This window comes from Lepidochelys kempii, chromosome 11 (assembly GCF_965140265.1).
Source record: "Lepidochelys kempii isolate rLepKem1 chromosome 11, rLepKem1.hap2, whole genome shotgun sequence".
Classification (NCBI taxonomy): Eukaryota; Metazoa; Chordata; order Testudines; family Cheloniidae; genus Lepidochelys; species Lepidochelys kempii.
In genome coordinates this window covers 36888095-36908552 of record NC_133266.1, presented here as the reverse complement: position 1 = coordinate 36908552, position 20458 = coordinate 36888095, and the positions used below count along the sequence as shown (strand labels likewise).

Below are 20458 nucleotides of genomic sequence, written 5' to 3'. Positions count from 1 at the left end.
CTGCATTGATTATAGCAGCACTGATCTCCCCAGTAGTGAAGACAAGCCCAAGAAGGATTGTGATTTCAAATATGTTTAAGCAGTAGGAACAGATATACCAGTATGCCTAGAAATAAAGATCAGATTCTCTGAAAATCTGTCATTAAGCTCAGAATTCTTTCTAAATAAAACTTTTATATTTTTTACAATGTGTGGTAACTTGAATTATAACTGTACGTTGATATAAGCTCCCTTTGGACTTGTCTATCAATAAGCTCCTTTAAAATAGCTCTCTTGCACTGCTAGTGACTATAGTATTCATTTGCAGAGACCTTTCCTTTAAGGAAAAGGCCTTTGTGTTGTCTAACTTCTGAGCAAAGACTGACTATACAAGTTGTATGAAGATTTTATGAAACATAGTGTACTAGAATCAGTCAACACACAAGTATGTTTTATATGTGAGTATATTTGTGCACCATTCTATCATGCATGCTTTTGGTAGTTTTAAATGAATGAGAAATTAATATTAACTAGAATATTAACAATAAGCTATATTTACAGTTGTAGGAACGTTTGTCTTATTTTCTTGAAGTGCACTAGTTTAAATTCTTATCTTGACAGTAAGCCTAATCTCTTATGTTTAAATAACTAAATTTCGTGAGTCAGTTTTCTTCTTAGCAAAATGGGTTTTACAGCTACTGATGTTTATCGTACAGCACTGTAACTAAATGCAGCATTCCTTTCGTTCAATATTATAACGTTTTAAAATTCTTTTTTCTTAATAGATCATTTTTATAGTTTAGACGGACAAAAAGATGCCCTGCTTTGTGGTAATAGCTCCGATGCAGGGTAAGAAATGTTGTATGTTATACTGTGGCTTTGTATAAAAAAGATGTAACCTTTTGGCAACACAGCCGAAATCATTCATTTAGCTGGCTAACTGCACTGTCAATCAACCTATATTCTTTCATATTAGAAAACATCTGAACTAAGTAGGTAAAAAATTTACAAAATATTTTTAATATCAGTTTGCTTTCCAGAGACCTGTATTGGACTTGAAAATTCAGTTTCAGCTGACAGCAGTTGTACTATGAATGACTTAAAATATTTGTCTCCATCTCTTCCTTGTTAGACAGTCTTCGCAGTTGGCATTTCCCATCTCCACAGCAGCTAGAGGGAGATCAGATCTTTGTTCTGAGCCTGGGCTTACGGAGAGCTCTGTAGAATTCTCAGCTTCCAAACTGCACACATGGCAGCCTCTGGGCCTCCTTTTGTAGCAGAGCTTTCACAGGATTTTTTAAAGATTTGTAACTAAATGTCTCCCAGTCTATTCACTGGCTTCAAGGTTTTTCTCCTCAAAACTGTCAAAACAAAAAAATATTTTCTTTTGGCATTCTGAGGAAGGTTTGAAGGACAGCCCCTCTGCTCCCCCTCAGAAATGGCAGACAGACAACACAGGGAACCAAAACGGTAAGAAATGTTTCCCCATTGCTCATCCTTACATACAATAGCAGCTGCCAGAACAAAGATGATGATCCCTGCTGGCAAGGCCTATGCTGAGGCATTTGAGCAGTCTCCAAGGAAACTCAGCTAGCGCATTGGTGAGATCTGCACTGAAATGGCTAGCAGTCTTCAAGTACATAAAAGGTTGTTATAAAGGGGAGAGCAATCAGTTATTCTGCTTATCCACTGAGGACAGGACAAGAAGTAATGGACTTAAATTGCACCAAGGGAAATTTAGGTTAGACATTAGGAGAAGCTTCCTAACTGTAAGGATGATTAAGCACTGGAACAACTTACCTAGGTTATGGAATATCCATCACTGGAGATTTTTAAGAACAAGTTGGACAAACACCTGTCAGGGATGGTCTAGAATTCTAGATAACACTTGGTCCTGCCTCAGTGCAGGGGACTGGATTAGGTGTCTTCTCAAGGTCCCTTCCTGTCCTACATTGCTATGAATTTATGGTTCAGTGGGCTATAAGGAAGTTTCCACTGATTAGACCAGGCCAGAATTAACAGCATGGAAGTGGGTGGTAAATTCCAGTTTTGTTTCTCAAAGTAATTTATAAAGCCCTCAATGGAAATCAACCAATTCAAAAAAATGGGTACTTGAGATTATCAGAGGAGGACATTCTGTAGAACTGATTCACTGTCCCAGGGACAAGTTTATCCTTTCCCCAAAGTTAAAATAAACCAACACTATCAACAACAAAAATACTTTGTAACATCAGAAGATGAAAGATGCAATAGTTTTTCCCTAACACATTAGAGCAATACCCTAGAGAGACAGATACTTTGGAAAGTCCACAAGATTTTTTTGTAATACAAAGAGAAATTATTGTTTTTCTAGGTTTCTGGTCTCTCAGTAAATCCACAAAGGAATTAATATTCCAGATGGAAATTCTGACATCCATTACTACAGCATTACTCCCATAATTAAGAAGTCATCAGGGATAACTTAGCTTCTTTTACAACAGGAAGCATTTTTCAGTGCACAGCACTAGTTTATCAGACTTTTATAAGTATTCATAGAGATCATGTCATCCCTCCATTCAAATAAAAGTGTATATTTCTTATCAGGTCTCCTTCACGGCTCAGTGCAACATAGAGCCTAGCAGCCATCACTACATGCCTTTGGGAACAGTTATTTGAGCGAATAGGGAAGAACCAGTCAGAGCCCTTACAAAACTTCAGCATCTTTGGATTGTTCTGGTCACTTCCAGCCTGACACTACAGTAAATCAGTAAATAAAAGATCTTGAGCCATAGCTGTACTAACCTTTCTTTGCAAATTCATCTGTATTATTCAGCAGCAGCTCTCTGTTTTTCGGTCCAGAGAAGCTGGTTGTTAGCAAGGATTCCAGAGTCCATGTAAGGGAGATAATTCAGGGCTCCTATGTGACTCAAGGGATGTGATAGAAGGAGGAGACATGAATTGAAATCCTGACTCCTTTGAAGTCAATAGCAAAACTCCATATTGACTTCAGTAGAGCCAGGATTTCCCCATGGAGCACTCTTCCTCCTCCAGTGGAGGATTTTTTATAAACATGGTGTGTATAAACTGCAAGGAAGGCAGAAAAACTCGGGAAAGGTAGATCTGGTTATGGTCTGGGCAGAAGCTCTCATTCTATTCATCAAGCTTCTGTGTATAAAAGGAAAAGTAAAGGCAGAGTCTACTTGCTCAGGATAATGCATTAGACCTAAGGGAATGTCATCTGGACCAGCCTACCTTTCAGAGCATCACAAGTCAGGTTGTGATTAACCTATTTTCATCCAAATCCAGTTGGAAAATCAAAAATGGAAGAGTTATGTCAAGAGTTATGTCATTGGGCTATACAGCTGATGGTTCAATCCGATTAATACGGGACAGTGGAGTTAATCCCCTCAGTCTCATTGTTTCTGGCTCTCTGCAGATTCAGGCATACTTCATTACATCAGTTTACACTCTGTTTCTGTTGGAAGATTATTTCTGTAGCCGTGACAAGTAGAAACTTATTTATAGTTTAAATTAAACCTGAGTTTCTGCACATTCTGATCGTCATGGTGGCCATGTAACTACATCATTTGAGCTGGATTTGGACCACAGGCCATATGTTTAATACCCCTATGCTGTAGATTCACTTCAGATGCAGTGTTTGGTAGAAAGATGTTGCAGAACATGGTACTCCAGTAATCTTTAAGTCAGTTTTCAATTTTCTATATGGTTAAATTAAATCCTACTTCCTCCTTAGGGATAATTTACTGTTTCCCATATTCCAAGAGGAAGACTGATATGGAGGGGACAGAGAAGTAAAAATTCTGTGTTATCTATGAATTTTCTTTCTAGGATCCTCCATGTCTTCTTGTCTGACCCTCACATGTCCAAATTTTTTCTGGTTATTGCTGCCTTGTTAAACAATTTGAAAGGAAGACTGTATTTCTTGAAAAAATCTTTAAATTTTGTGCGAAGGCTCTGCAGCAAAATATTTGAATTGAATGGCACATTTAAAATTTTACATAGTATCTTTCAGGTTTGTAAGCTAACAATCTAGAGAGTTCTTCCTTCAGGGTAATAGCAGACATTTGGGCTGCCTCCAGTGGCTGTGAGATGGGGAACCACCAACTGTGAAAACTGACATGCAGGATTCTAGAAAGAAAATCCACAGGTAAGACCAATTTTTTCCCAATTCTGAAATTCACTAATTCCAGCTTGACTGATCAACAATTTGCCAAGAAATCTGATGGTCCAGCTCCTCTTCCAGACAAACTTCAGCAGTATATATCTATAGTGGGATCTAAGTACTGTAGTTTCATTACATTTATGAGATATACTCTCATACTCTGGGCCCCTTGTAGTCCTCTTTGGGGAAGCAGTAGCATCTTTTATGGAACTCCTGGGTTAAAGGGGAAAGCTACTTCCAATAAAGCTGTATATTTAGTGTCCTTGTAGAGATAACACAGAGCTTCTGGGAGAAGTATGCATCAGCTGGGTGATGCTCCTGTGGTTGCAGTTGGGGGCAGGTGACACTGAGTAGTGCTGCAGATGAAAAGTTTGTGGCAGCCAGAGGCTGAGCAGATAAGCAGCAGACCCTGGACAGATCAACGAGAGGGAGAGAGTGTGTGTGTGTGAGGGGGGTGTATGGTACAGTTTGTCATGCAATATCTTTAATCTCTTTCCCATTTATTTCTTGTTAACTTGTAAAATTCAGCAATCCGCAATGAGTCTCCTATTAATTAGTGAAAGTTATTCAGTTGAAAGACAATTTTTACTCTTTACCATTGTTAAAAAATCCAAACTAATTTAATTTAATTCTTTTTTTAAGTCAATGTCCAGAAGGATATACATGTATAAAAGCTGGTAGAAACCCAAATTATGGCTACACGAGTTTTGACACGTTCAGCTGGGCGTTCTTGTCACTGTTTCGACTGATGACTCAGGATTACTGGGAAAACCTTTATCAACTGGTGAGAATGTAGTGAAAACTATGTTTTGATATGTTAATGGTCTAAAATGAATTATGACAGAAAGAATGGTCTTTACATTTCTTATTACATAATGGTGTATTAAAAATTAAGAAGCCCAATCATAAAATGATATTGGGGAACATTGTAGACTAATAGGATTTTCAAAGGGGGTACCTTTATCCCAAACTGGCAGGATCATACAGAATTGTGAAACATATGCTACAGGATTTGTCATGCTTTCTATAAAGCTACACAGAAGCTTTTCAGAGCCCATTTTCATGACTGTATCAGGTTTCATTTGACACAACATTGTTATTTGTTACCTTCAGAACTGCAATGCTGTGCTTAAGCAGTGAATAGTTGTTATAATTTCAAAAGGTGGTAGTCCACTCTTAAATACCTTGAGTCCTATTTTTGATAGCCACAAATTCATGGCTTTTTATGATGGTGATTCTTCTTACAATAAGCTAGGATCTATTGTTTAGTTGATATTACTGATGGTGCTACTTTTAGGTATTCTGGCCAGTCGAAGGGGAAGATACAACTAATACTTTTTCAGTGCCTAAAAATCCCACGCACAAATGTCTTTTTAATTATTTACTTGGAATCTTCTCTCTGAGATGATTATTAAAATCTCATATCCCCCCTCCCCATAATTAAAACAGGATTCCTAAATCACACCACCTTTCTCTCATACACACACTCACATTTTTCATTTATTTTCATTTTGATTTATAAAATAAATATTCTCATATTCAATATGAACAACTGTCTTTGATATAGATACATAATCATTTTCCTAATTCTCAAATTAATCAGTTTGTATCATTGCCCCCCTCCCCCCCCAGACTCTACGTGCTGCTGGCAAAACATACATGATATTTTTTGTTCTGGTGATTTTCCTGGGTTCTTTCTATCTGATTAACTTGATCCTGGCTGTTGTTGCCATGGCCTATGAAGAACAGAATCAAGCAACCCTAGAAGAAGCAAAGCAGAAGGAGACAGAATTTCAGCAAATGCTTGAACAGCTGAAAAAGCAACAAGAAGAAGCTCAGGTATCTGTATCCATACATTATTGTTCTTTTACCTAAAAATGTAACATTGCATACATAAATTAGTGAAACATAGTATATAATTTAGTGGAAACTAGGAAAACAATAAAGCTTCCACTTTTTTTAACCAATGTCAGATTTGTTGTGATAGTACATGTGAGATACACCTAAGAATGGGCCTATCATTGAAGAAATTTCTAAACTTTTAAGTGTTAATGGAGATTCAAAATGAGCAGTTGCGGTTGTTTGGGTGCCCTAAGTGTACATTTCCTATCTTACTGTGTTTGGATTTCTTTTTACAGTAATCTTAATTCTCGATTTCCTGAGTTTATACTACTTGATTTTGGGGTAATTACAACATCACTGTAATGTTTTTTGCCTTTAAATGACTGATATTTACTCTCAGCGTTTATTCCACTTTAAAGTGGTTTTTTGTCCAGGAATGTGCTTCTTAAAAAGTAATCTAAAATGTCATAGATGAACATACTAAACAAGAAACTTTAAAGGTATTATACCATCTTATATGTCCAATGAATTAAGTATATGTAATATCAAACCTAAATCATTTTTTAAAACTTTTTAAGGGCATCCACCAGTACACCAGAGCAGTGCAAAGAAACCAGAATCCACCAACCAGTTAAATTGGTTTACAGTTGCTTTGCATTTGAAGTGTATTGGTGAATCTGACCCTTAATTTGAAATGGACTTGTTGGTTTAGTAGGCTGTGTTAGTGAGACCAGTGCTGTGTGAAGTGTGTGTGGGGGGGAGAGGGAGCATGGTGGGAGGGAGGGCAAGGTGAGCCCATTCTCTGCGTCCAAAAGTCTCTGCTTTAAGAGCTCCCTCTATGAACCTGCCTCAGTTCCTCCAGCAGTGTTTCCTGAATGGATAGTGGAGCTAAGAAAGCAGTGTCCTGGGGACTCAAGCTAGTATGCAGTGACAGAAACGTTAATAATGACAGGTTTCAGAGTAGCAGCCGTGTTAGTCTCTATCTGCAAAATGAACAGGAGTACTTGTGGCACCTTAGCCCTGGTCTTCACTAGGACTTCAGGTCGAATTTAGCAGCATTAAATCGATGTAAACCTGCACCTGTCCACACGATGAAGCCCTTTATTTCGACTTAAAGGGCTCTTAAAATCGATTTCCTTACTCCACCCCTGACAAGTGGATTAGCACTTAAATCGGCCTTGCCGGGTCGAATTTGGGGTACTGTGGACACAATTCGACGGTATTGGCCTCCGGGAGCTATTCCAGAGTGCTCCATTGTGACCGCTCTGGACAGCACTCTCAACTCAGATGCACTGGCCAGGTAGACAGGAAAAGAACCGCGAACTTTTGAATCTCATTTCCTGTTTGGCCAGCGTGGCAAGCTGTAGATGACCATGCAGAGCTCATCAGCAGAGGTGACCATGATGGAGTCCCAGAATCGCAAAAGAGCTCCAGCATGGACCGAACGGGAGGTACGGGATCTGATCGCTGTATGGGGAGAGGAATCCGTGCTATCAGAAATCCGTTGCAGTTTTCGAAATGCCAAAACCTTTGTCAAAATCTCCCAGGGCATGAAGGACAGAGGCCATAACAGGGACCCGAAGCAGTGCCGCGTGAAACTGAAGGAGCTGAGGCAAGCCTACCAGAAAACCAGAGAGGCGAACAGCCGCTCTGGGTCAGAGCCCCAAACATGCCGCTTCTATGATGAGCTGCATGCCATTTTAGGGGGTTCAGCCACCACTACCCCAGCTGTGTTGTTTGACTCCTTCAATGGAGATGGAGGCAATACGGAAGCAGGTTTTGGGGATGAAGAAGATGATGATGATGAGGTTGGAGATAGCTCACAGCAAACAAGCGGAGAAACCGGTTTTCCCGACAGCCAGGAACTGTTTCTCACCCTGGACCTGGAGCCAGTACCCCCCGAACCCACCCAAGCAGGACCCAGCAGGCGGAGAAAGGACCTCCGGTGAGTGTACCTTTTAAAATACTATACATGGTTTAAAAGCAAGCATGTGAAAGGATTACTTTGCCCTGGCATTCGCGGCTCTCCTGGATGTACTCCCAAAGCCTTTGCAAAAGGTTTCTGGGGAGGGCAGCCTTATTGCGTCCTTCATGGTAGGACACTTTACCACTCCAGGCCAGTAACATGTACTCGGGAATCATTGTACAACAAAGCATTGCAGTGTATGTTTGCTGGCATTCAAACAACATCCGTTCTTTATCTCTCTGTGTTATCCTCAGGAGAGTGAGATCTAATTCATGGTCACCTGGTTGAAATAGAGTGCTTTTCTTCAGGGGACACTCAGAGGAGCCCACTCCTGCTGGGCTGTTTGCCTGTGGCTAAACAGAAATGTTCCCTGGTGTTAGCCACAGGGAGGGGGGAAGGTTGAGGGGGTAGCCACGCGGTGGGGGGAGGCAAAATGTGACCTTGTAACGAAGGCACATGTGCTATGTATGTAATGTTAACAGCAAGGTTTACCCTGAAAGAGTGTAGCCACTGTTTTATAAAATGTGTCTTTTTAAATACTGCTGTCCCTTTTTTTTTCTCCACCAGCTGCATGTGTTTCAATGATCACAGGATCTTCTCCTTCCCAGAGGCTAGTGAAGCTTAGAAAGAAAAAAAAACGCACTCGAGATGAAATGTTCTCTGAGCTCATGCTGTCCTCCCACACTGACAAAGCACAGACGAATGCGTGGAGGCAAATAATGTCAGAGTGCAGGAAAGCACAAAATGACTGGGAGGAGAGGTGGCGAGCTGAAGAGAGTAAGTGGCGGGCTGAAGACAGGGCTGAAGCTCAAATGTGGCGGCAGCGTGATGAGAGGAGGCAGGATTCAATGCTGAGGCTGCTGGAGGACCAAACCAGTATGCTCCAGTGTATGGTTGAGCTGCAGCAAAGGCAGCTGGAGCACAGACTGCCACTACAGCCCCTGTGTAACCAACCGCCTTCCTCCCCAAGTTCCATAGCCTCCACACCCAGACGCCCAAGAAAGCGGTGGGGGGGCCACCGGCCAACCAGCCACTCCGCCACAGAGGATTGCCCAAAAAAAAGAAGGCTGGCATTCAATAAATTTTAAAGTTGTAAACTTTTAAAGTGCTGTGTGGCATTTTCCTTCCCTCCTCCACCACCCCTCCTGGGCTACCTTGGTAGTCATCCCCCTATTTATGTGACGAATGAATAAAGAATGCATGAATGTGAAGCAACAATGACTTTATTGCCTCTGCAAGCGGTGATTGAAGGGAGGAGGGGAGGGTGGTTAGCTTACAGGGAAGTAGAGTGAACCAAGGGGCGGGGGGTTTCATCAAGGAGAAACAAACAGAACTTTCACACCGTAGCCTGGCCAGTCATGAAACTGGTTTTCAAAGCTTCTCTGATGCGTACCGCGCCCTCCTGTGCTCTTCTAGCCGCCCTGAGGTCTGGCTGCGCGTAACCAGCAGCCAGGCGATTTGCCTCAACCTCCCACCCCACCATAAACGTCTCCCCCTTACTCTCACAGATATTGTGGAGCACACAGCAAGCAGTAATAACAGTGGGAATATTGGTTTCGCTGAGGTCTAAGCAAGTCAGTAAACGGCGCCAGCGCGCCTTTAAACGTCCAAATGCACATTCTACCACCATTCTGCACTTGCTCAGCCTGTAGTTGAACAGCTCCTGACTACTGTCCAGGCTGCCTGTGTATGGCTTCATGAGCCATGGCATTAAGGGGTAGGCTGGGTCCCCAAGGATACATATAGGCATTTCAACATTCCCCACGGGTATTTTCTGGTCTGGAAATAAAGTCCCTTCCTGCAGCTTTTGAAACAGACCAGAGTTCCTGAAGATGTGAGCGTCATGTACCTTTCTCGGCCATCCCATGTTGATGTTGGTGAAACGTCCCTTGTGATCCACCAGAGCTTGCAGCACTATTGAAAAGTACCCCTTTCGGTTTATGTACTCGCCGGCTTGGTGCTCCGGTGCCAAGAGAGGGATATGGGTTCCGTCTATGGCCCCACCACAGTTAGGGAATCCCATTGCAGCAAAGCCATCCACTATGACCTGCACATTTCCCAGGGTCACTACCCTTGATATCAGCAGATCTTTGCTTGCGTTGGCTACTTGCATCACAGCAGCCCCAACAGTAGATTTGCCCACTCCAAATTGATTCCCAACTGACCGGTAGCTGTCTGGCATTGCAAGCTTCCACAGGGCTATCTCCACTCACTTCTCAACTGTGAGGGCTGCTCTCATCTTGGTATTCATGCACCTCAGGGCAGGGGAAAGCAAGTCACAAAGTTCCATGAAAGTGCCCTTATGCATGCGAAAGTTTCGGAGCCACTGGGAATCGTCCCAGACCTGCAACACTATGCGGTCCCACCAGTCTGTGCTTGTTTCCCGAGCCCAGAATCAGCGTTCCACAGCATGAACCTGCCCCATTAGCACCATGATGCATGCATTGGCAGGGCCCATGCTTTCAGAGAAATCTGTGTCCATGTCCTGATCACTCACGTGACCACGCTGACGTCGCCTCCTCGCCCGGTATCGCTTTGCCAGGTTCTGGTGCTGCATAACTGCTGGATAATGCGTGTGGTGTTTAATGTGCTCCTAATTGCCAAAGTGAGCTGAGTGGCCTCCATGCTTGCCTTGGTATGGCGTCCGCACAGAAAAAAGGCGCGGAACGATTGTCTGCCGTTGCTCTGATGGAGGGAGGGGCGACTGACGACACGGCTTACAGGGTTGGTTTCAGGGAGCTAAAGTCAACAAAGGGGGTGGCTTTATATCAAGGAGTATTTCAGACAGGACTTCACGGAGGGTTCCAATAAGAAATGGTGCACCTAAGTTATTGTTCTTATTGGAACAAGGAGGTTAGCCTGGCCTCTGATTGTTACATGGCTAGATTTACCTCGCTGCACCTTCTCTGTGAGTGACTGCAGTGTGACCTAGAGGAATGAGTCCCCTAGACAGGGGAGGAGACAAATGAGTACAAAACAAATCTGGTCTATTTCTTGTTTTGATCCACTCCATCTATCTTTTACATCTTTGGCTGGCAGCAGATGGTGCAGAAGGACTGCATGCCATCCACATCTCATGGCTGCTCGGCAGAAGATGGTACAGTACAACTGCTAGCCATCTTCATCTCTTGCCTGCCCGGCAGAAGATGGTACAGTACGACTGCTAGCAATCCGTATCGCCTGCCTGCTCACCATAAGATGGTTCAATAGGACTGACTGCAGGACTAAAGAGAATGACCTGGTCAAGTCACTCCAAATTTAGTCCCTGCGCCCATGTCTGCCCAGGCGCTCCCAGCCGACGTGGCCAGAAGCACCTCGGACACGACGAGAACGGCTACCAGTCGTACTGCACCATCTGCTGCCAGAAGGCAATGGGTTGCTGCTACTGTGTAGCAATGCCGTACCGCGTCTGCCCGCACCCAGGAGACATACGGTAACTGTTACCTGAGCGGGCTCCATGCTTGCCGTGGTATGGCGTCTGCACAGGTAACTCAGGAAAAAAGGCACGAAACGATTGTCTGCCCTTGCTTTCACGGAGGGAGGGAGGGAAAGGGGGCCTGACGATATATACCCAGAACCACCCACGACAATGTTTTAGCCCCATCAGACACTGGGATCTCAACCTAGAATTCCAATGGGCAGCGGAGACTGCGGGAACTGTGGGATAGCTATCCACAGTGCAACGTTCCGGAAGTCGACTCTAGCCTCGGTACTGTGGAAGCACTCCACCGAGTTAATGCACTTAATGCACTTAGAGCATTTTCTGTGGGGAGACACACACTCGAATATATAAAACTGATTTCTAAAAAACCGACTTCTATAAATTCGACCTTATTCTGTAGTGTAGACATACCCTTAGAGACTAACAAATTTATTTGAGCATAAGCTTTCGTGGGCTACAGCCCACTTCATCGGATGCATGCTGTGGAAAACACAGTAGGAAGATTTCATATACACAGAGAACATGAAACAATGGGTGTTTCTGTTACTTTCTTTGTTGGGCTTGTCCTGTAGTAGGTGACTTCAAGCATTCTTACAACTACAATACCCACCTGCTGAAGTGGAGAAACAGAATGACAGATCCAGAAGAGTACCCAGAAGTCACCTGCTTCAGGACAGGCCCAACGAAGAAAATAACAGAACGCCACTAGCCATCACCTTCAGCCCCCAACTAAAACCTCTCCAATGCATCATCAAGGATCTACAACCTATCCTGAAGGATGACCCATCACTCTCACAGATCTTGGGAGAGGCAGTGCTTGCTTACAGACAGCCCTCCATCCTGAAGCAAATACTCACCAGCAACCACACAACAAAACCACTAACCCAGGAACCTATCCTTGCAACAAAGTCCGTTGCCAACTGTGTCCACATATTTATTCAGGGGGCACCATCATAGGGTCTAATCACATCAGCCACACTATCAGAGGCTTGTTCACCTGCACATCTACCAATGTGATATATGCCATCATGTGCCAGCAATGCCCCTCTGCCACGTACATTGGTCAAACTGGACAGTTTCTACGTAAAAGAATAAATGGACACAAATCAGACGTCAAGAATGATAACATTCAAAAACTATTCGGAGAACACTTCAATCTGTCTGGTCACTCGATTACAGACCTAAAAGTTGCAATATTACAACAAAAAAACTTCAAAACCAGACTCCGAGAGACTGCTGAATTGGCATTAATTTGCAAACTGGACGCCATTAACTTAGGCTTGAATAAAGACTGGGAGTGGATGTGTCATTACACAAAGTAAAACTATTTCCCCATGTTTATTCCCCCCCCTACTGTTCTCACACGTTCTTGTCAACTGCTGGAAATGGCCCATCTTGATTATCACTACAAAAGGTTGGGGAGTTTTTGTTTTTCTCCCTCTCCTGCTTGTAATAGCTCACCTTAATTGATCATTCTCATTATAGTGTGTATGCTAACACCCATTGTTTCATGTTCTCTGTGTATATAAAATCTTCCTACCGTATTTTCCACAGCATGCATCTGATGAAGTGGGCTGTAGCCCGCGAAAGCTTAGGCTCAAATAAATTTTAGTCTCTAAGTTGCCCCAAGTACTCCTGTTCTTTTTGAGAAACTTTAAAGAACAGAGACAGTGGGACTGCTTAATCAACCAGTGAGAATTCTTGACATGTATGCAGTCTTCCTTTTACTTCCTGACTCATTGTAACAGATAGAATTGATTTAATCAAAATTAGCTGTAGAGGAAGGATGATTACTTGTTTCCTTTGATATCTCAGTGTCCACCTAAGAGTTACGTGAACGTGTCTGTGTTATTTATAATAATAAAAATTACATACAATTAGATATATACAACTAGATACAAAGCTGCAAATGTAGCTTAATTACAAGCTGATTTCTTCAAATATAGTCTATGCATAAGGTTTCAATTAATTTTAACCGTTTGGGGAGCTTGAATTTCTGTATTTTTCCCATTGTTAACATAATTCAGGACAAAGAAAATACTAAGAGAGATACTAAATTTCTTAAAGGATACAAGTTTGAATTAATATTATCAGTTCTCAGAAAATACTCTTTAAATCCAGTATGCAAATGCTGATGTGGGGAGGAGATGCTGTATTTATCATACAGAGCAAAGAGATTGAGTCCATGCTTTAAGTGTAAAACATGGACTCAATCTCTTAGCTACAGAGTTGTGACCAGCACTTCCCTAATACATTATGGGCTTCATCCTGTTCTCCTCACTTACTTAGCATTTACTAATTATTTCAAGTGACATTTTTTGCAGAAATGAGTAGGATTTGGCCATATACATAAAAGCCAGTTGGAGTAAATTTGGGAAAACAAGGTATGCTGTTTCAAAAGAGCAATGCTTTTTATAGTAAGTAGTAAAGGATTTGGTAGTTAAATGCATATTTGATATTTTAGTGTTTTAATAAGTAGTCAATCTTTTCGTATGCCAGGCCATAGCAGAAGCAGCTGCTGAGTTAAGAGATTTCAGTGGCGAAGATAGGATTTGTGGGCTCTCGGAGAGTTCTTCACAAACATCGAAGTTGAGCTCAAAGAGTGCTAAAGAAAGGAGAAACAGAAGGAAGAAAAGAAGACAGAGAGAGCTTTCTGGAGGAGAGGACAAGTTGGATGATGAAAAGCTTCCCAAATCTGATTCAGAAGGCAGTATCAGAAGGAAAGGTTTCCGTTTCTCTTTGGAAGGGAATAGACTGACATATGAAAAGCGTTTCGCTTCCCCCCACCAGGTACTGTTATAACTAATGCAATTGTAATTTTTTAGCACAGTGATCTGTTTGACATGCAGATTGTAGTAATGTACAAGGCACAGCATTGTGACTAAACTGCATGATTGTAAAAGAGAGGGATAATTAAGGGAAAGTTTTTGTTACTTAGTAAACCCTGAAAACATTCCCCAAAATAATATCAATAAAACAGCTGTTCAATATCTTGATGTTATGATAATATAAATGTGCACTACTTGCCACTGAAATCTACATTAACTCACAGCTAAAACCTCCTAACCTGTGCTTTCATATACATTAAAAGGAATTGTTCATTCTTGCTGCTCTAGGGTCCCTGTGGTCTAGGATGATGTAGTAGTATTTAATGCTAGTAGTCAATAACATTGTCAATTCTTTTTCTTTTTGTTTTTATTTTAATGAGTCCATATTCATTATACACAAATTTATAATACTGTAAAGGTTCACGGAATGATGGAAATGTATGCATTTTTCATATTGAAGTAATTCAGTGCAGTATACCTAGAAAGGTGATTTGTTTTCTCTTTTTTCATCATTCAGTTACCACTTTACTGTAATGCTGTATGCATCTTTTCACTTCCAGAGAATGAACAGCTATTTCAGCTAACAACCTTTTATGTACTTGAAAACAATTATCAAGTCTCCCACTCAGTTTTCTTTTCTCCAGACTAAACAAACCATTTTTTTCAATCTTCCTTCATAAGTCATGTTTTCTATTATTTTTCTTGCTCTTCTCTGGACTTTCTCCAATTTGTCTACATCTTTCCTGAAAAGTGGAACCCAGAACTGGACACACAATTCCAGCTGAGGCCATATCAATGTGGAGTAAAGTGGAAGAATGACTTCACATGTCTTATTTACAACACTCCTGCTAATATATTCCAGAATGGTGTTCAGTTTTTTGCAGCAGTGTTACACTGTTGACTCATATTTAGCTTGTGATCCACTATAACCCCCAGATCCCTTTCCACAGTACTCCTTCCTAGGCAATCATTTCCCATTTTGTATGTGTGCAATTGATTGTTTCTTCCTAAGTGGAGTATTTTGCATTTATCCTTTTTGAATTTCATCCTATTTACTTCAGACCATTTATCACGTTAGTCCAGATCATTTTGAACTTTAATCCTATCCTCCAAAGCACTTGCAACCCCTCCCAGCTTGATGTCATCTGCAAACTTTATGTGTACTCTCTATGCCATTATCTAAATTATTCATGAAGGTATTGAACAGAACCAGACTCAGGACCAATCCCTGCGGGACCATGCCTGATATGCTCTTCCAGCTTGACTGTGAACCACTGATAACTATTCTCTGGGAATGGTTTTCCAAGCAGTTATATATCCACCTTATAGTAGCTCCATTTATGCTGTATTTCCTTAGTTTGTTTATGAGAAGGTCTTGCAAGACCATATCAAAAGACTTACTAAAGTCAAGATATACCACATCTACTACTTCCCCCCATCCACAAAGCTTGTTACTCTGTCAGAGAAAGCTATTAGGTTGGTTTGACACTATTTGTTTTTGACAAATCCATGTTGACCATTACTTATCATCTTATTATCTTTTCAGTGTTGGCAAATGACTACTTATTTGTTTCATTATCAAAAAAGTCATTTAGCACTTCTGCCATTTCCACATTTTCTGTTATTGTCTTTCCCCCTCATTAAGTAATGGGCCTATCCTGTATTTGGTCTTCCTTTTGCTTCTAATGTATTTGTAGAATGTTTTCCTGTTACCCTTCATGTCTCTAGCCAGTTTAATCTCATTTTGTGTCTTGGCCTTTCTAATTTTGTTCCTACATGATTATTATTTATAGTCATCCTTTGTAATTTGACCTAGTTTCCACTTTTTGTACGACTCCTTTTTTGAGTTTCAGATCCTTGAAGATCTTCTGGTTAAGCCAGGATGGTCTCTTTCCGTACTTCCTATATTCGTTACATAGTGGGATAGTTTGCTCTTGTGTCTTCAATAATGTCACTTCGAAAAACTGCCAGTTCTCTCAAACTGTTTTTCCTCTTAGACTTGCTTCCCATGAGAACTTACTTACCAACTCCCTGAGTTTGCTAAAGTCTGCCATTTTGAAATCCATTATCTTTATTGTGCAGTTTTCCTTCCTACCATTCCTTAGAATCATGAACTCTACCATTTCATGATGACTTTCACCCAAGCTGCCTTCCATTTTTAAATTCTCAACTAGTTCCTCTCTATTTGTCAAAATCAAATCTAGAATAGCCTCTCCCCTAGTAGCTTTCTCCACCTTCTGAAATAAAAAATTGTCTCCAACTTGTTGGATAATCTGTGCCCTGCTGTATTATTTTCCAACAGATGTTTGGGTAGTTGAAGTTCCCTATCACCAGCTAGTTCTGTGCTTTGGATGATTTGCTTAGTAGTTTAACAAAGCCCCATTCACCTCTTCTTCCTTGTTAGGTGGTCTACAGTAGACCCCTACCATGACAACAGCCTTGTTTTTTACCCCCTTTATCCTTACCCAGTACCCTTACCTTATCCTTTCAACAAGTCTGTCTCCTATTTCCGTCTCAACCTCAGTTCAAGTGTATACATCTTTGATATACAAAGCAACACGTCTTCTCTTTTTTCCCTGCCTGCCCTTCATGAGCAAGTTGTACCTTTCAATACCAATAATCCAGCCATGTGTATTATCCCACCAAGTCTCTGTGATGCCAGCTATGTCATAGTTCTGTTTATTCATTAGTATTTCTAGTTCTTTCTGTTTATTCCCCATACTTCTTGCATTAATATACAGATATCTAAGATACTGATTTGATTCCCCCTCTATGTTCCCTCTTGTCTCTCCCTTGTCCCTGTTATAATGGTCCATGTTCCCCCCAGATTCTGGCCCTCCCAGGCCTCCATGTCTTGAACTTACCTGTTGATTTTTGTCTCCATCCCCTGATGAACCTAGTTTAAAGCCCTCCCTCACTAGGTTAGCCAGTCTGTATCGGATATACTCTACCCCTTCCTCAACAGGTGGACCCCATCTCCGCTCAGCTGTTTTTTCCAGAACACCCCATGGTCAAGGAAGCTGAAGCCATCTTGGTGACACCATCTGCCCAGCCATGCATTCACCTCCTGGATGCATAGTACAAATAGGTCTCTAGAATTTCCAGAAATCTTGGTTTACCAGATACTCAGAATAGGTAACATAGCTTAATGCAGATTTTTTCAAATAATTACTTTTTGGTTTAAATTTAGCAACTCCGATGAACAGTGATCTCTGGGGTCATGTCTGTACTCTTTCTCTGTTTTATTTCAATCCAAGAAATGTAGGTGTGTTTTTTAATCTGGTTTGAGAAGACTTTTTAGGGCATGTTAATTGGTTTTACCTTGAAATGTGTTTTTATATATTTACAATTTTCAAATAATAAGTTTAATTATGTTTTCCTACAGTCTTTGCTGAGCATTCGTGACTCCCTGTTTTCCCCAAGACGCAACAGCAGAACGAGTCTTTTCAGCTTCAGAGGTCGAGTAAAGGATGTAGGATCAGAAAATGACTTCGCTGATGATGAACATAGCACTTTTGAAGAAAATGATAGCAGAAGAGGTTCTCTTTTTGTGCCACTCAGACATGAACGGCACAATAGTAACATTAGTCAAGGCAGTAGGTCATCAAGGAGGCTTCCAGTGAACGGGAAGATGCACAGTACTGTGGACTGCAATGGTGTGGTTTCCTTGGTTGGTGTACAAACGTCACTCTTGTCGCCTACTGGACAGCTTCTGCCAGAGGTGATAATAGATAAACCAACTACTGATGACAATGTAAGGAAGTTATAAATAGTTCAGGCATGATAGCCTTTTGTTACTGCATCAGCCTGTGTTTCTACAGAATGGAATACTTTGGGAATGATCCCTGGTTGGCCAAACTGTGAATGTTGCTGCATCCTGCAATAACTTTTAGTATAGTAAAATAGGTCTAAAATGATTTTATATATTCATCTGGAACTTACTAAATGTACTTGCAAACACACTCTGAACTAATAGGCTGAAATACCAAATTTACTGAATGTGCAAAATATGAACATTTAGTTTCTACATATGTAGTAAGGAGGTATACAGAACTGAATACTGAGTAGCATAAATAATGTGTTACTTTTAGTCTCTTTCAGGACCCAAAATTCAGACATTTGGCTTCCTAAACATTTAGTGTATTCCCTCCTTCCCTTTTTCTCATTGCGTCCAATTATTTCCTTCACTCTCAAACTCCCTCTGTCTCTATTTCCTGACAAACTTCTTACTAGCCCTGACTTTCCTCTCTCTCCCCATCTCTGCGTACAAATAATGTGGTCATACACATAGAGCCCACCCCACAAGCTTTTAGGATCCTATTGAGAGATCCAGAAGTTCTAGTGAGCCTTTTTTCTTGATCTCAGAAATGCTCTGATTAAATTTCTCGCACTGAGGTTACACTGCCTAGAAGCATGCCCAATTTTAATAGGGACAGAAGGATGAACAAAGGGATCTAGTATGCAATGTGTTCTGGAGAACCTCATCCTGGGTTTTCTCTAGTCAAAGGAAATCTTTACAGGTAGTAACAGCACCAAGGTCCAGCAGAATCCCATAACACCAGGATCCTCTGACAGGATCCTGAAACCAGGGAGGAGAGCTTTTAGGCCATCAGAGTCCATAGGAGGGAAGGAGGTGTGTGGACTGTGCATGTGTGAGGTGGATGACAGGATCATAACTAGTTAGAAGGCCGTAACCATGAAATCCAACCTGCAATGGCCCCATCCCACATGCTAGAATCTGTGCATATCTTTTGAAAGCGCATATGCGGCATGTTATAACAGGTAAAGTTGGGAAAATCTGTCCAACCTGTCAGCTATCATTTCAGACAATACAAAACAATAAACTGCTCCTTGTTGTATCCACAGACATTTTGTGAATGTCTTTTTACAACTTTTTACAAATTTCAGTTGAGAGGAAAATAACTATTACATAAAGTTAGCTTACATGAGATTTTAATTTCCATGCGTATCTTGCATTTTGATCCAGTCTGGAAATAGAGGGTAAAGTGAGACCATCTAATCTAGTGCACTAAGCCTTGGAATGGAATATTTTTTTTCCAGAACTCTTATTCAGAAAATCAGACCATTAGAGAATTATATCAATTTAATGTGAGCCTTATCATGCACTCCACGTGTTATCATTTTATTTTCTTAGAAATATTTATTTATTTTAGTGTAGAAATTTTCAGACATGCTTGTACACACACAATGTCTCTTTATATGTATATGCAGGGTGTGACTGCAAGTACGTGTATACCTTCAGTCTGTTAATTTCAAGATTCATTGCCCCTACCCTTACTTACTTAAAAATAAATTGGCATGCTTGGGTTCAGTTCAGTCAGACTTTTATTGGTAATTGAATTTGAGTTGACACCCTTTACAGTGAATATCTCATAAGAAGAATCAGTCATGACTAAGGCTGCAATTTAGTCATGGGTATTTTTAATAAAAATCATGGACAGGTCACGTGCAATAAACAAAAATCCATGGCCCGTGACCTGTCCATGACCTGCACTGTATACCCCTGACTAAATCTTAGCTGGGTGGGAGGGGCACTGCTCTGGGGTGAAGGGGAGGCGCTTCTTTGGTGTGGGACAGGTGGCACCAGCTGCCAGGGGCAACCAAGCAGTAGCTGCTCTGGCTGCTGTGGGGCCACGCCAGCAGTACCAGTGCAGTTGGCTGTGGAGCCACTCCAGCAGCAGCAGGTATGGCTGTCCCTGGGGCCAGCTGTTGGGGCGGCCCTGGGGTCAGCCACACCGGTCGCTGCAGAAGTCATGGAATTGGCAGAAAGTCACGGAATCCAGGACTTCCACGACCTCCGTAACACACACGAAGCCCTAGTCACGAGTGCAGTAATAGACTGACAGACTTTTTACAAATTTCAGTTGAGAGGAAAATAATTATTACATAAAGTTAGCTTACAAGAGATTTTAGTTTCCATGCGTATCTTCCATTTTGTTCCAGTCTGGAAATAGAGGGTAAAGTGAGACAGTTTAATCTAGTGCACTAAGCCTGGAACTGGGAGCCAGAAACCTCCAGACTTCTGATTCCAGCTCTGCCATTGACTTGCTGTGTTACTTTGGCCACACTGCTTAACCTCTTTCTTTTACGATTTTCCTATCTGCAAGATGGGGTTGTTAATAATACTGATTTCAGAATTAATTGGTTAATGTTTGTGTAGCACTTTAAAAATGTGAAGTGCTGTACAAGTCACCCGTAGTAGTAGTGTCCAGAAATAC

The 20458-nt window shown here is 41.4% G+C and overlaps 2 protein-coding genes across 2 annotated transcripts in view; one reads left to right on the top strand and one right to left on the bottom strand.

Moving 5' to 3' along the window:
• Nucleotides 1-20458, top strand: part of LOC140895608 (sodium channel protein type 2 subunit alpha-like) — a 204534-nt gene that overhangs the window by 85680 nt on the left and 98396 nt on the right. The window contains exons 8-12 of the mRNA XM_073305731.1: nt 765-828; nt 4784-4925; nt 5774-5980; nt 13891-14181; nt 17605-17973. Coding sequence (XP_073161832.1) covers nt 765-828; nt 4784-4925; nt 5774-5980; nt 13891-14181; nt 17605-17973 — 1073 coding nt within the window. The remainder of the gene's footprint in view (nt 1-764; nt 829-4783; nt 4926-5773; nt 5981-13890; nt 14182-17604; nt 17974-20458) is intronic.
• Nucleotides 5680-20458, bottom strand: part of LOC140895607 (uncharacterized) — a 169581-nt gene continuing 154802 nt past the window's right edge. Inside the window, exon 6 of the transcript XR_012154286.1 lies at nt 5680-5902. The gene's annotated coding sequence lies outside the window, so the exon portion shown is untranslated. The remainder of the gene's footprint in view (nt 5903-20458) is intronic.